The sequence below is a fragment of the Strigops habroptila genome, chromosome 4 (genome assembly GCF_004027225.2).
Source record: "Strigops habroptila isolate Jane chromosome 4, bStrHab1.2.pri, whole genome shotgun sequence".
Taxonomy (NCBI): Eukaryota; Metazoa; Chordata; class Aves; order Psittaciformes; family Psittacidae; genus Strigops; species Strigops habroptila.
In genome coordinates, this window is record NC_046358.1 from 77,466,526 (window position 1) to 77,481,033 (window position 14,508).

The following is a 14,508-nucleotide window of genomic DNA, read 5'->3' on the forward strand; positions in this document are numbered from 1 at the left end:
GGTCACAGTAAGGAGGGCAGCATGGATACCCCTTCTCTTTTTCTTGGCAATTCTCAGCTGCCTGGTTTTGATGCTTAGTAAGGCAGGTGGCTACACATGAAACCAGGTGGGATGAAATACTTGAGAGCAAACATTTCCAGATGGCAAGTGGGAATTTCAGGCTGTCTGGAGCGGTTCAGTTTCAAAGCAACAACATTTTTCTATTTCAGTCTACCTGAAAATGTTAATTCTTGCTACCAGCTGCCTTACTTCAGCACATCTGGTGGTTACTGAAAATCTGTAGTGACTCATGTCTTCACAGGCAAGGCGAAATGATGTGGGTGAAACTTTGAAAATCCATATTTTCTATTAGCTGTAGCTTGTACTGCTGATTGACTTGTTGCATTTAGGTCAAGATTGTGTTTACGGGGCTTGGTACCTATCCATAGCAGCAGGGTCTCTTACCTCTCACTGTGTAGTCTGAGGTGGGCATTTCAATGGCTGGAGAGTGACCCAAGTTAAAAATCAAACATAGATCATGGAAGTCCCTGGGGGTCCAAAGCGAGCAGTGGGCTGTAGCAAACTAATGAGCATCTTGATGTACAAAATCACAATATTAACTAAATCACTGGTTAATATATGAAGTTTTAAGTAGCTGTTTTCTCACACTTTCAGGTTAAAACCTTCAGAAGAATGTGGTCCTTTCCGAGGTTTGTCTTCTATGTATGCTGCAGTCTCCGAGTGGATAGAAATACTGGAAAATTACACTGCCTCAAAATGGGTAGTGTGGATCTACCATAACTTAATTACAAGTGAACTTTTCTTCTTCATCCTATCCACTCTTGTCCTGTAAGTACCTGCTAATGAAAAGCACTGGAAAAGCATCTGAAGTGGAAAAAACTGGCTATGACACAGCCATTCTTCATTAAAATAATTGCAAGGTGCATTTTAAAGTATCAGAAATGGTTAATAGATTGGAAATTCATGTATTTGAAGTATGTAAAGAAGTTATAAAACCTATTCCTTTTGTGTTAGGATGCCAAAGCTCTTTACAAACCAGCTTCATGCTAACCCTAGGATACACTGCTTTTAACTGAGTATTTCTTGTTTACTGTGCCTAGGCTGCAGATCTTATTACCACTGGCACACTTTGCCTTAGGAACATCAGTGAAAGGAAACATGCTGCATACACTTGGCAGCATACATTGCATTTCTATTTTTTTTCACCATTGCTTTTTTAGTTTCTTCCTTCCCCATAGGGTAATAAATCAGCAGGGAAAAGGCAAGCTTTCACAAGCACAGCCAGTACAGGCCAGATGTATACTAGGTCCCTGAGCACTATAAAAAGCAGAAGTCTGGGAGGTGGTTGCTTTGCCTTTTCTGACCATTTCTCATCAATGGAGTCGTTAGAGGAGATGATACCATGTAAAGAATAGCTGAAATACCAGAGGCACACTGTGGTGGAAGGGCATAGTAGTACACAAGCAGTGTGTTTAGGTGAACACACCACATGGGGAAATGCTATTAAGTAGGTTGCAGTCTGCTTCCAGCTGATCTCTGGTAAATTCACATACTGTCCTCTTGGTGAAGTAAATTATTTTGGCAAACCGAGTATGCCACACACACCAAAGAGCCCAAACCTGTTCTAATGAAAAAAGATCCCACTCATTCTGGTGGGACCAGGACTGGCCTGGAAGCGATACGTGTTCACTGTTGTGATTTAGAGTCCAGGCATATAGCTAAGCAAATGACACAAAGTTGGATAAGAGCATTAGGCTCCTATTTGTTATCTGAAACACACCTTGTATTTCTGGCTTAGCTTAATTGTACCTTTCATCTCAAATACAGGTCCACAGATCTTTGGGTCTTTTCCAAGAGAATGTTTTAAGCAATTCCATGTGTTTGCTATTCCTTGTGCAATTGTAATTGTAATTGTATACATCTATTTTTTAATACATGTGTGTATATGTATACATATATATGTATGTATAGATAATAGAATCATAGGTTTGGATTGGAAGGGACCTCAAAGATCATCTGGTTCCAACCTTCCTGCCATGGGCAGGGGATATATATACATATATATGTGTGTGTGTATCTTTTAATAGATAAAATAAGATAACTTTCTGTTTAGGCAATGCCTAGGAGGGAATACCCATGGGTAGGAGTGCTCATATGCTGGACTTCTGAGTTTTTAATTATTTTTTATTTTTTAGAATTGTTACTTATATTTACTGGCAAATAATAGAAGGAAGAAAGACCATGACCAAACTCTTATATAAGCAAATTAGTAATGTAAGTTTGACTTTCAACTTTATCTGTTTAAAAAAGTTTGGCTTCCTTGTTGATTGTCTCATGAAACAATCAGTGCTATTGTGGGGCTGTGATCTGCTTTTCCTATGACAGGGCAAGGGGGGTGGGAGCCCTTCCCCATGGGACCCGCAGGGAAACTCGGAAAAAGTTGTTGCAAAATGATTTTATCCTCAGCTGTGCTGCTGCAGCTCCCTCTGTAGACAGATTATTTTAGCGTAAAAGGAATTATAATGTTATTCTGGTCAGTGGTTACTGATAGGCCTTGATCAAATGTGTCTTGACCACAGGAAGGAAAAGATAAAATGTTTTTACTTGAACAACTACGGTCACTGCAAAGGGCAAAGCAAACCCCATCTGCGCCAGGAGGACAAGGCCAAGCAGGTCAGTCCTGATGGTTTAGATACCGGTTCAGTTATGTGCGTGGTACAATTTCATGGGCTTCCTCCAGGCTTGCAAACAGGCTGCCAGTCTGGGATATGTCTGTATTTAAAATTTCATGGAAGTTGATTGATGGCTAATTAACTCCAGGCAGGAAAAGGATACCATATGGAAGTTGCCTAACTATGTGTTCCAGACTGGAATTCAGCCTGGGAAGAATATAGAGAAGTCCTTACCCTCACTAGACGTTATTTATGATTGTGAAACTGCAAGAAAGCATTCCTAATCTAGGAGTGCAGTGATGGTCATTAAAGGGCTCGGCCACCCTTGAACCTTGCCTGGGCTGAGGAGGAAGCTGCCTTCCTCTCCTGACTCTATTTCCGTAAGGGTTCATGGTTTGCCCCTCTGCCCAACATTTTCAGCTGAGGTAAAACTGAGTGCTTGGACCTAACCCCATTTTAAATCCCATAACAACATCAAGACATCAATGTCTTAAGCTTGAACTTATTTTTCAAGTCAGTCCTGCCTGCTGAGCCATCAACTTAGTGTTAAAACGTGCACATTTAGGTGCTGTGGAATGTGGTTTTTATTTGGGTTGAGTGAAAACCCCTTGACCTACATACTGCTGAAGAAAAAGGGTTTGTTCAGTTCCCCTCCCTTCTCCACATAAAACAAATCCCCCTGTATGGCTGTCATTAATGTGATAATATAAATAAATGTAAATAAGCATTGGTAATAATTTATATTGATGTATTGATAAATAGAAATAGATATGTGATAATATAAACAAATATAAATAAATATTGACTGTAAAGAGGGGAGCTTAAAGCAAATGGGCATCTTCTGTCTGCTGGGGATTTTCAAACACTAGACAACCCTGTGGCTGCTTCCAGGAGTCCCACTTGTGACCCTGAGGGGAGGGTTTGATACAAACTGTGGATGTTCTTGTAGTCGGTCAGATTTCAAAAGGAGATGCCAGAATAATCTCATTGCGGATCCAGTAAAAGAGCCACCTCCTTAGAACAAGGGTCATAGCCTTGGGTGTGGGCAGCACTGGCTGTAAAGTCAGGATTGGAAGCCAGACCATAGTACTGCTAATGGCACCTATTCTGTCTTTCAGAGAAGCTCTTCATACCACCCATCCAGGCAGCCTGCCCAGCAAGTGCCAGACTACCCAGGGAGGGCATTTGACAGAAATCAAAATGCATCCTACAACAACGAGGTGAGGCGGTCAAAAGAAGAAACCTCTGCTAGATTTCCCTCTATAAAGCCTGAGGCAAGATACAGACAAGGGGTGTATGTTAAACAAAGAGATCATCCTGTACCCATAGAAATAATTTTTAAGATTAATTTGAACAGTGCAAATATGTAATCAGAATAGCTGTTGGAATGCTCATACAAGCCTGCTTAAGATCTGGAAAGCATGGTTGTGTTACAGGTAACAAGTATCTTTAAATACAAGATAAATGGCACATGGGGGGAAACATAAACCTCAATCTCCTTGTGAATTTTGTTTTCAGTATCCCGATGCTGCTGGGATCTTGAGGGGGACTGGCTTCCCACCAGGTAAGCAACAAATGCTGAACACAGAAAGCAGCTCTTAGAAGCTAAGCCCAGTGAAAATGTTTGTTACAGCACAGACACTGCTCTTAACAGCTTGTTGTAAGCGAGGCAGCATTTTACGATCTTGTATGAAGAGAAAACAAAAAGACTGGGGTTTTGGGGTAAACATTTTCTATAGGGTGTGCTTGTTGTGATGGTGGTGGTGGCTTCTGAAGACTGATCACAAGCTTCTGTACACCAGAGTGTTGAATTTCTCTGGGTAAATGAGCCATTTTGTCTTACGGGAGCAGCCACGGGCAAGAACATTACATCACATTAGAGATATGTTTCACATCTCGGCGTGAACCTCAGCAGAGGCTATTAATGATGTAGAGTCCCTAGGACGTGGTATGTCCAGAACAAAAAAAGCTCTGGAAACTTAGTGTGGTAGGTTGAACTATTCCTGGTTTACACAAACATGTAACTGCATTCCAAGTACGTGGCAGATGAGACACTTCAGCAGCGTGGGGCACTTTAGTGAGGGTGGTTACTGTACTGACAACAGCACAGTTAATGTTACTTCCTCTGTACAAGCAGGGCTGGAGAGAGCCCAGCGCAGCAGCGGGCCTGGCATGTCGGAGGCAGTGGCGATCGCTCTGCGGGCCAGAGAAGCAGCTGAGTTGGAAGACCAATATGACGACACCTATCCTCAACCATGAGCCAACAGAATCAATAATGAACGTGCAGTGAGCGGCGCTCTGCGGAAAGCACTGCTCGTTTGCACTAAGGACTGAAAGAACCATTCACACCTCTTTTTTTTACCCTTAAATGGAGGAAAAAAATAAGAGAACAGATGGCAAAATGCATCCTGACTGCAGTTTATCATTGTGATGGGGAATATCCTGTGTGTTTGGTTTGGTTTTGAAGTAGGGATACTGTGCTGACAGCCTTCCCCAGGCCTGGCTCACACTCTGACACTGTAAAGATCCCTCCACAGCAGTCTCTTACTCTGACTAAAGACAGGAAACTTGTGCCTAAGTGTAAATAAAAGCTTTGTTCCAAAACTATTTTTATAACAGTTACATTGTTCAAACTGCTTTAATCTAATCTAAACCAAAAGCAATGCATAGGCCAAATAAAAATAGAAGGAAATTAAAGTGGAGTTGTTTTTAATGCCTCAGACATTGTAATGGCTGCAAAGTAATTTGTGTGAACCATGTTAAGTTTCTATTCCATCTTCACTTTTCTGAGCCATTGTTACAGCTTATTACAGTCACTCCAAAGCAGCTTTGACAATAAAAGTTATCAGAACTCTTTTTTAAAGAGTGATTACTCATCAAAAGTCTCATGCGTAAAGCCACTGCTTGTAAACAAGAAGTTTACACATCTCTTCCTGTAAAGGATAGACTGGAAGTAACACAACTGAGATTCTTTTTTTATCACATGAGTCTGAGACACTTGATGCAGCTTCTTTTTATTCAGAGCCACAACTTTGCCCTGATGACAATTTTTTGTTTGTTTTATAGCCCATTTTGTACTACTGCCTGCTTTATTCCTCTGTCTTTGCTTAGGACATAAAAATGCCTTAGGGAGGAGGCACATCTTTCCCTCGTGCTCCTAATTTGGGTGAAAGACAACACAGAAACAGCCACCAACGGTACAGAAGAAAGGCTGAACTTTACACACAAGGTGAGACCAGAGATTCAGTTGTATTTAGTATGGTTTTCTGCATGCAGAGCGCTGGAGTCTGGCTGTGAGTATTGAAATGAGCCTGGTGTTTGCACTGAGGACAGTGACTCCACAGTGCCAGCAACTCACACAGCAACAGGCACTTGGCCTCCCTGGCTGCTCATGGAGCGCCTGTAGAACACAGCAGCAAAGGTAGAAGTTACAGCACGGACTGAGGGTGTAACGTACACGTGCTATAGGATGCGCACCAGGAGATGAGGTGCACATCAGTGCAGGGTGGATGAGTGTCATGAACTGAAGAGGCTCTTATCATCCTGCCATGAAAAACCAGCTCCTTACTCATATGTTTCTTTGTGCTTATATATAGCTTAAGGTACAAGCAAAAAAATTCATCACCCATTGCAGAAGGCAGCATTAATCTGCTGCTAACTCATGTTTGGACTTTCCTTAATTGGGACGATTGTGTAGTTCTTTCCACCGATGACTGACTTTTACTATTTTTTTATTACACTTTGTCTCTTTTATAGGCAAACCTTCTTTTATAGAAGTTTTAAAAGAGAGTCCCAGTTGGCTCTGTGAATGAGAACTGATTCTAACTATGAGGCATGCTCTCAAGAGCATTTATAACCCGGCTGCACCCCCAGTCTGCTGTTCCATTTCTGGGAAGGGCAGCTTCCCTCTTGCACCTTGTAAAGTGCTCACCCAGTGCATGGTGCAATGCCTCACCTGAAACACAGCAATGCCCAAACAGGGAAACAGTGAATTCAACACCACCGAAGCAGCACAAGGAACTACCTTACTCAAACATGGTTACAGTTCCTGGTCCAATATCCACACTGCTACATGCAGTCAACAGTGTCTTGTGAGACTGCCTCTGAATAGCCTGCAGCCTGTAACCAGTTAAATACTCAAATTCCTCATGTCTGTTGAAATTAGTATCACGTTCTCCTGAAATGAAATTATTAAACTTAGTAACTCCATGTGTTGGCCATGAAGAAAAGGTGGTTTGATTTACAGTAGGGTTGGCTCCACAGGAATTTTCTACTATTCTAAGCATTGACAGTCTTCTCTAACCACCAGCTCCTTCCATAGCCAAAATTGTTGATGGGAACAGCTGCGGTGTTACAGGTTAGAACAGCACACAACCTGCATTGCCTTTGGTAGTTTACATCAATCTGCTGCTGTGCAGCTGATAAAGAACACAATACCCCTGAGTTATCAGATTACTTGTTTATTGTAACTTTTGATTCCAAGTTAAACCTGGGTTACAGTTTCCCACATATCTTCTTTGTGAGTGCCCTTCAATCATCCAAACAATGAGGAAAGTTAAAAGACATTTCGGCTCTTATTTGTTCTGCTGCTTCCAGCACTCAATACATAGCTTTCTTTAAATAAATACATTCATGTTCCATGTCATTAGAAGAAATAATCTTCTATCCTCCCTTGGTTCTTTTAAAAAGTCTGGAATAGAAGTAGCTACTCAAGTTTTATTCATTGATCCTCACCATCTGCACATTGAACACTGAAAGTTGGCTTGCTTTTCCTGGTCAGGACGCAGCACAGCCATCTTTCCATGCAGCAGCAGGGAAACATACGCACGCTCTATTTGGCATCATTATTTTCAGGTTCTGTTTTATGAACAGTAAGGTAGATGTTTTTAAGATACCACAGATCAACCTCAAATTATTATACAGTTGTAGAACAGACTGTTTAAATTACTAAAATCAAGATAGGATTTTAAAACTTGCCACCAAAAATTGCTGATTTGGCTTCATAACCAAGAGCTGAACAAAGCAAAGGAAGAGTCTGAGAATCACAAAGCAGCAGTTCACTTGTCAAACTGGATCCTTTTATGTTATAGAGTGTGATTTACTCAGACTGTATGTCCCTGTACCTTGGCTTTGTCGGCTGTTGCATCAGAGGGTTATTGCATTTGAGGTTTGACCACAGAGCAGAAGTACAGAACCACCGCTGGTGATCCCACCGGTGCTAGTGGATACCCTCTCGATGAGGAATTCAGGCTGCCCAGGCAAGAGAGCTTACTTAGGGTGGTGTGTGCACAGCACAGGTCTAGTAGTGAGGATCACAGTCTTCCACCAAGCTGTCGGTGATGTAGTTGGATTCAAGGACACTTTCATAGTAGCTTTTTTCTGCAAACGTGTTCACTGTCCAGGCAACCACTTGAATCCCTTTTGAAGACCAGTGCCTCACATAGTCTCTGCAAGGAACGAGGACACCATAAGAGGAAGGTTGACACTACCGTATTTAAGGCAGACAGGGCTGAGGCTACAGCTGAGTTTTAGCCTTACACCAGTTAACTCATCAAGAACGACTGCGTGTCCTTTTGCAACATCATCTTTTTGTGGTTTATTACTGTAAACAGACAAAAGCAACAGTTCTCTCCCCCTTTAAACTTAAAACATGAGATAAAAATACAGATTAAAATGATAGAGGTTTAAAATAATAAGATAGCATGGGGTAAAGGAATTATCCAAACAACCTCACACAACATTGAACAGAATATATTGATTAGCACATACTATGTTAACTCCATCCTTCTATACTAATAGAATGGCAATACCCCCCCCCAATACGTTAGAAAACTTAACACTTACTGAGAAACAAAGTTTTTCTGGATGAGGAAAGCTGAAACCCCACACAATCGCCACAAGAAACTGTGTAGGCTCCAATCCAGAATGACATCCAGTATCATATACAAGTAGTGTTTCCAGGAGGAATTGAAACGGGGTGTCCCATCTCCAAAATGGCTCAGCTGCCAAGGCCTATGTGTTAGCGCTGTTACAACATTTCTGTCAGCTTGTCTCATCTGGAAGATGAAGGAGAAAAGACTCTAATTCACACACAAGCCAAGCTGCACTAAATACAAACTGCAAGAGGTTAGATACAAAGTGGTAGCTTGCATTTGCAGCTCTACCAGAATCCTCTCCCCTTCTCCTCCTGATCCTTTTGTCACTCTTTCAGAAAGCTGTTTATGATATTTTACTGGGTTTTTTAATTTAGAACATACTGAACAAACAACAGCTCTAATGTTAAAAAAGTTGCCTGACAGTCAGGTAATGGAATAAAATACATAGTAAATGGACTGGGCAATGAGATTACGAAAGAGTTTTAAAAACAGTCTACACTTATCTCAAAACATGAGGTCAATTTAACAGGTCTCTGAGGCACAGATACCGGGCCACATGCCAACCGTAAAAGCAATGCACCTTTTTCCACATAGCTTTCAGGATGGAGGGAATTGCTGTAAATTCCTACGTGCATTTAATGAGCACAGAGTGATCCAATAACAACATAGAATCATAGAATCAACTAGGTTGGAAAAGAGCTTCATGATCATCAAGTCCAACCATTATGCCAGCACTGCCAAGGCCACCACTAAACCATGTCACTGAGGGCTTCATCTACAGAGTTTGTGAAGGCTTCCACGGATGGTGATTCCACCATTTTCCTGGGCAGCCTGTTCCAATGCCTGACCACCCCCTCTGTGAAGAAATTTTTCCTAATATCCAGCCTAAACCTCCCCTGGCACAACTTGAGGCTGTTTCCTCTTGTCCTATCACTTCTTACTTGGGAGGAGAGACCAGCCACCTCCTCACTCCACCCTCTGTTCAGGTAGTTGTAGAGAGTGATAAGGTCCTCCCTGAGCCTCCTCTTTTCCAGACTAAATGTATACTTCATCCATGTATACTTACTTTCAAATGTCTTGGCAATTTTAACAACCCAGAAGGAATCCTGAGCTGGAGTTGTATATCTAACAAATTCCTAGGCAGAACTAAAAAAAAGTCCAAAGTAAACATTAAGGAAACATCACCTTATAAACAACATCTGGCATGAAAGAACAGACGATGCTGCTGTTGTACAAAGATGGAAACTCCAGGTAGAGTTGTTTCAGGGCATCAACTGCCTGCCAATTAGAGAGACACTCAGGTGTTATATCTGTACCTACACTCGTATTCACACTGCAAAGTCCTTTTAGAATAATCCCGTTGAAAAATACTTGTGTAGCAACATTGAAATGGGAAGTGGGGAGAAAAAAAACAGGATATTGTTTACAGCACTAACACAGAAATGACATTTTGGTTTTTGCAACATCAGCGCTTTTCATGATTCTGTTTACAGTAGTGAGCAGCATTCTCAGTGTTTACAATATCCTTAAATATATTGTGGATAAAATGAAGTACCACCTAGAGTTTACTCAAGGGGAACTTCTTCCCCCCATATTTTGCTATACCAAAGAAAAAAAATTATTCCAATTTGCATAGAATTTTAACGATTGATCATCTGTATCTGCCTTCAGTAACACAAATTATACACAAGAGCAGGATCCGTAGTTGGAGGCTGAAGATGAGATACTAGCACCGCTCAGCACAGGCGGGGAATTCCCTTTGCTTTGTTTCATAGTGGTGGTGTGAGCTGAACTCAACAGTCACACAAGTCTGGTGCTAATTTAAGTTGCAACTTGCCCGGACAACGGAATAGGACGAGGGAACTCTTTGCTTTGTCAGCCCAGCTTTGGATAACACAAATAGCAGATCCAGTCTCACTCACATTAGAGAAGGGACTGTCCCAAATATTAGTGTGAGATGAACAGAAAAGCAGGTTAGAAACCCAAAGAAAAGGTGAAGAAAGGTGTCTTAGTACAGTAAGTGGTACCTGATTTGCATGGCCTTTGACATCAAAGTAGATTATAAGATTGTGATGCATAGACTCCACAACAGCTTCTCTCAGAGTTGGTACCTTTTCACCTTGGAATTTGCTCCTGTAGAAACAAAGAACTCACTGGAATGCAGTCGAGGTACACATGTGTGCAAACATGGGCACACAACTACACAGAGCTGTTTCCTAGGGACTCCTGCCATGTCTGTGGACTCCTCCCTAACCCTGAGCCAGAGCTGCAGATCCTGGCAGAATAAGCCAGACAAGCTGAGGATGTAGAGAAGCAGCTTCACACATCCATTGTTCCTGATAAGGCGACAACATACAACAGCTGGTCAGCGGTAACTGCCTGCATGGAAGTTCTGGCTGTGTGGTTCAGGAGATCACCTTCCCAGTAACAGAGGGGGAAGATGCTACATGTACCACACACTCACAGCTGGTACATTAACAAGAGCCTGGAAATCCCTAATGCAGTGTCCAAGGAGCACACACTCAAAGCTCTTCCTCTAAAAAGGATTCACTTACGATACTGTATCTGTTGCATTGTTATCAAAATTTTAGTAATGTATAAAAACACTCTCTCCTGCACACGCTGGAAAGGACAGAATCACAGCTCCTACCTGAGGCTACCCAGGAAATCTGTCTGGCTCCTTTTCAACAGTATAATCCTGATGTTTCGAATTCTCAAGACACACTCGCTCAAGAAATAAATGTGAATAAAATTAATTTTAGAAGTAATTACTCAAGCCAATTTTTATGTATCTTGAAACTCCCAGTATTGTTGGTGTCCTGCAGTCAATTTAGGGGAAGCTTATGTATAGATTAACCTGTTTCACATTAGATGCCTGTGGATTTCATCCTTGAAAGCCAATTATCTTGACTCTGCTCCACTGTTCTGACTGCAAGGATAGGTAAGGAGATATTAGCCTCATACACTTCTAAATTCAAATGAGAAGGAGCATATGGGACTAAGTTTTAAATTTACAAACGTTTTCACCAGTGATAGATCAAATCAATAATTTTGTTTACCAAGAATATTTCTTTTTTCACTGCTCAAACAGTAGTTTCAGAACAGCACTTCTGTTCATTTACCGTAGCCTGTGCTTTGCAGATGGATCAAGCCTCCTAATTTCCTCAAAAGTCAGGTCACGCAATCTTCCAGTGCCATCAGTTGTCCTTTCCACTGTTTCATCATGCATTAGGATGGGAACCCCATCTGCAGTAAATTCAACATCCAGCTCAACACCCGTCGCTCCATTCTCAGCTGCCTTAAAGAAAAAAAGAAGGAAAAAAAATCTCATACACAACAGAAGAGACAGCTTTACAGATTGAATACACGCACAGCTATGATTAGTTTGTATTCTGTCAAAAAAAAGGACAATAAACTAATAATGTTCTATTCAGTAAGCTTGATCTGTGGAACGTAGTAGGTTTTTATCCAAGTTATTGTGAGAAGCATTCGTAGATCAACTGAAAGCATATAACTTACTTTACAGCTAAAACTATAGTGATAATGTCTCAGTCTTGGGATTGGGACTGTTTCAGGATAAAAATGCAGAAAAGAATCCTGCTTTCTCCTTCTGGTCTAATAAATCCCAAGTCCTTAAGTTATGTTAACTTCTAAGAGAGAAGGGAAGCAAATGCCTACACTTTAGATAATTTATGGATTAACATTTAGAAGCCAGAATGAGAGCAGGCCACCAGAGCATACAGTCTTTGCTTGCACAAGGAAAAGCTATCACCCCTCTTTTCATGGCACACAGGTGCAGTATTTCCTGTAAGAGATTCACCACTCACGTGCAGTATTGTCAATCCACCACATACAGTAGGTAGGAAACCTCTCAAAAGCACCACGCACCGTGCTTGTGTTAAATAGTAGATGTGTGTAGGCAAATTCCTCTCCTACCTAAGGAATTCCCATATCAGAAAGCTATAAGCAGCTAGGCTGCCTTGAAGCATTTCATACCTCCTGCTCCTGCCCTGGCTCTTTCCCAGGAACTCCTCAGAAAAGCACCCGAGTGAACTGCAAGCAAGCGGAATTGTTCTCAAGGCCAAATGCCCTCCTGGGAAAAGGGCCAACACAGCAGAAAGACAAATGCCAGGCACGCACTAGAGGTTACTCCAAAGGTATCTGCCACGTTAGGATCTCTATTGCACAGCTTCAGGCTTTGTCAGAAGAGCGAGCCCTGCCTTGCCCAAAGGTAAGGAATTATCAGAGCAGCAACATCTCATCATACAGGTACACTATATTTGAGAGGCTGCTAATCATGCTTTCAGGTGATTCTCAGAAGCAGACTCTGAACCCTGGCAGCACCACAGTGCCTCACAGATGGGGCAGCAGTGCATTTCATGGCAGGGCTGTACCAGTGAAGTTCTCACAAAATCAGGTCTTCCCATGAATGTGGATTCTCATTGCTTACCCTCAAGGCTTAGAAATCAAACACCCTGTTACTAGGTTGCTGTCTGCTCTCTGTATTTTGTTGCAACATCAGCAAAACATACTATTTCATTATTGTTACACTGCTAAAATATCCACCAGCACCAAGGATGTAACACAGCTCCCACAAGGCTTGAACATGACCAAACCGTTCTGATCCCTCTCCGGGATGAAGGACTGACATCCACACACAGCTCCCGGCGGCAGCTCGGAAGAAGCTGGTGTTATTGAGGGCGAGGAGAGCTTGGTGCCTGCTGACAAGGCAGGTCCTCAAACAGCCCCCACAGGCCTGTGGTGCTGCCCACCGGCTCCAGCCTCACCCACCGGCCCTACGGGAGTCAGGCTCCCCGAGCCTCGCCCGCTCTCTGCGGAGCACCGGGCAGCTTTGCCTCACGCTTCAAACCTCGGCCGGGCCCCGCACGTCCCTGGGCGGCTGGGCACCCCGGACGCCCTGCCCGCCGGGCCGGGGAGGAGCGGCTCGGGGCGCGGCGAGGCCCCCCCGTGCTGACCTGTCGGATGGCCGCCAGCGTGTTCTCGGGCGCGTCGTGCGCGCCGCCGCGGTGGGCGATGCGGGCGGCGGCGGAGCCGCGGGGCCGCAGGACACGCTGTGCGCTCTGCGGCGCGGCGGGCTCCAGGCTGAAGAGGTGCAGCGCCAGGTAGAGGCCGGCCGTCAGCAGGCCGGACAGCGCCGGGCTGCGGCTCAGCGCCAGCGCCGCCACCAGCACCGCCGTGAGGGAGCCCAGCAGGCCCTCCCCGCGGCACAACATGGCCGCGGACAGACCCCGCCGGGCCGCGCCGGGCGGCACCGGGGCCGCGAACACGCCTTGGGGCGACGGCGGCGGCGGCAGCACCGCCCTCGAACCAATCAGCACTCAGCCGCCGGCCGGCAGCAGCCAGTCGGCGCTCGCCGCTTGCCCGCCCTCAGGTAACCAGCGCGGGGCTGCTGCCCCCGGCCCCCGCCGCGCTGAGGGGAGGGTGAGGCGGTGGCGGGAGCCCCCCGCAGGCAGCGCTGGGAGCAGTGGTGCGAGGTGAGGATGGTTCCGGTTAAACATGCCCAGTTAAACATTAACGGTGTCATTTAGAGGAGCAGTACCGCGGCCCAGAGAGGCCTGGAAGACCTGCGTGTCTGGAGAGCCTCGGGGGCTTCTTCCAGCCATGGCAGCTAACTAATCAGAAATATAACATTAATAGTAATTATTTCCCTATTAATATTGTGTTTGTGTATACAACGCTATATATTCTATATGTTATACAACATATATGTATATATATACTACAATATATATTATGTAGCTAATTATCCACCATGCCTGCTCCCAAGACTAAAACCCCAGTGCTGTGAGGAGGGCTGAGATCCTGAGAGCCATCCAAGGGACGGACCCGCATTCCCTCTGCTCAGAGAGGCGTCTGCTGGAGAGGGCCGCCCGCTCCTGGCACTGTGGGTGACAGAAGTGTGAACAACGGGGAAGAATCCATAGGAAAGAGCAACAAGA

General features: G+C 44.0%; 2 protein-coding genes across 4 annotated transcripts in view; one reads left to right on the forward strand and one right to left on the reverse strand.

Moving 5' to 3' along the window:
- Positions 1 to 5,528, forward strand: part of TMC5 (transmembrane channel like 5) — a 28,458-nt gene extending 22,930 nt beyond the window's left edge. For 2 of the 3 annotated variants that reach the window (XR_003991005.2, XR_003991004.1), the window contains exons 18-23: positions 655 to 828; positions 2,196 to 2,274; positions 2,580 to 2,673; positions 3,791 to 3,892; positions 4,191 to 4,236; positions 4,810 to 5,528. Coding sequence is in view for 1 of the 3 variants with exons in the window: in XM_030483297.1 (XP_030339157.1) it covers positions 655 to 828; positions 2,196 to 2,274; positions 2,580 to 2,677; positions 3,793 to 3,892; positions 4,191 to 4,236; positions 4,810 to 4,931 (619 nt within the window). In the remaining 2 variants the exon portion in view is untranslated. Of the gene's footprint in view, positions 1 to 654; positions 829 to 2,195; positions 2,275 to 2,579; positions 2,678 to 3,790; positions 3,893 to 4,190; positions 4,237 to 4,809 lie in introns of all 3 variants that reach the window. The other variant, XM_030483297.1, reaches the window with a different exon arrangement.
- A 1,588-nt stretch (positions 5,529 to 7,116) lies between these two features.
- On the reverse strand, positions 7,117 to 13,986 carry GDE1 (glycerophosphodiester phosphodiesterase 1). Its single transcript, XM_030482644.1, has 6 exons — positions 13,525 to 13,986; positions 11,671 to 11,846; positions 10,576 to 10,681; positions 9,734 to 9,826; positions 8,517 to 8,728; positions 7,117 to 8,119 (listed from the first exon to the last, which is right to left on the reverse strand). The coding sequence occupies exons 1-6, from the start codon at positions 13,780 to 13,782 to the stop codon at positions 7,972 to 7,974; spliced, it is 993 nt and encodes a 330-aa protein (XP_030338504.1). The 5' UTR covers positions 13,783 to 13,986; the 3' UTR covers positions 7,117 to 7,971.
- Between the last annotated feature and the right edge of the window lie 522 nt (positions 13,987 to 14,508).

What these genes read in the sequence shown, in the direction of transcription:
- GDE1 (XM_030482644.1), bottom strand. Translation starts at nt 13,782, where the DNA reads ATGTTGTGCCGCGGGGAGGGCCTGCTGGGCTCCCTCACGGCGGTGCTG. An exon ending in TGCCAGATGTTGTTTATAAG is followed by an intron (nt 8,729 to 9,733) that starts GTGATGTTTCCT and finishes TTCATCTTCCAG; the next exon opens with ATGAGACAAGCTGACAGAAA. An exon ending in CAGAAAAACTTTGTTTCTCA is followed by an intron (nt 8,120 to 8,516) that starts GTAAGTGTTAAG and finishes CGTTCCTTGCAG; the next exon opens with AGACTATGTGAGGCACTGGT.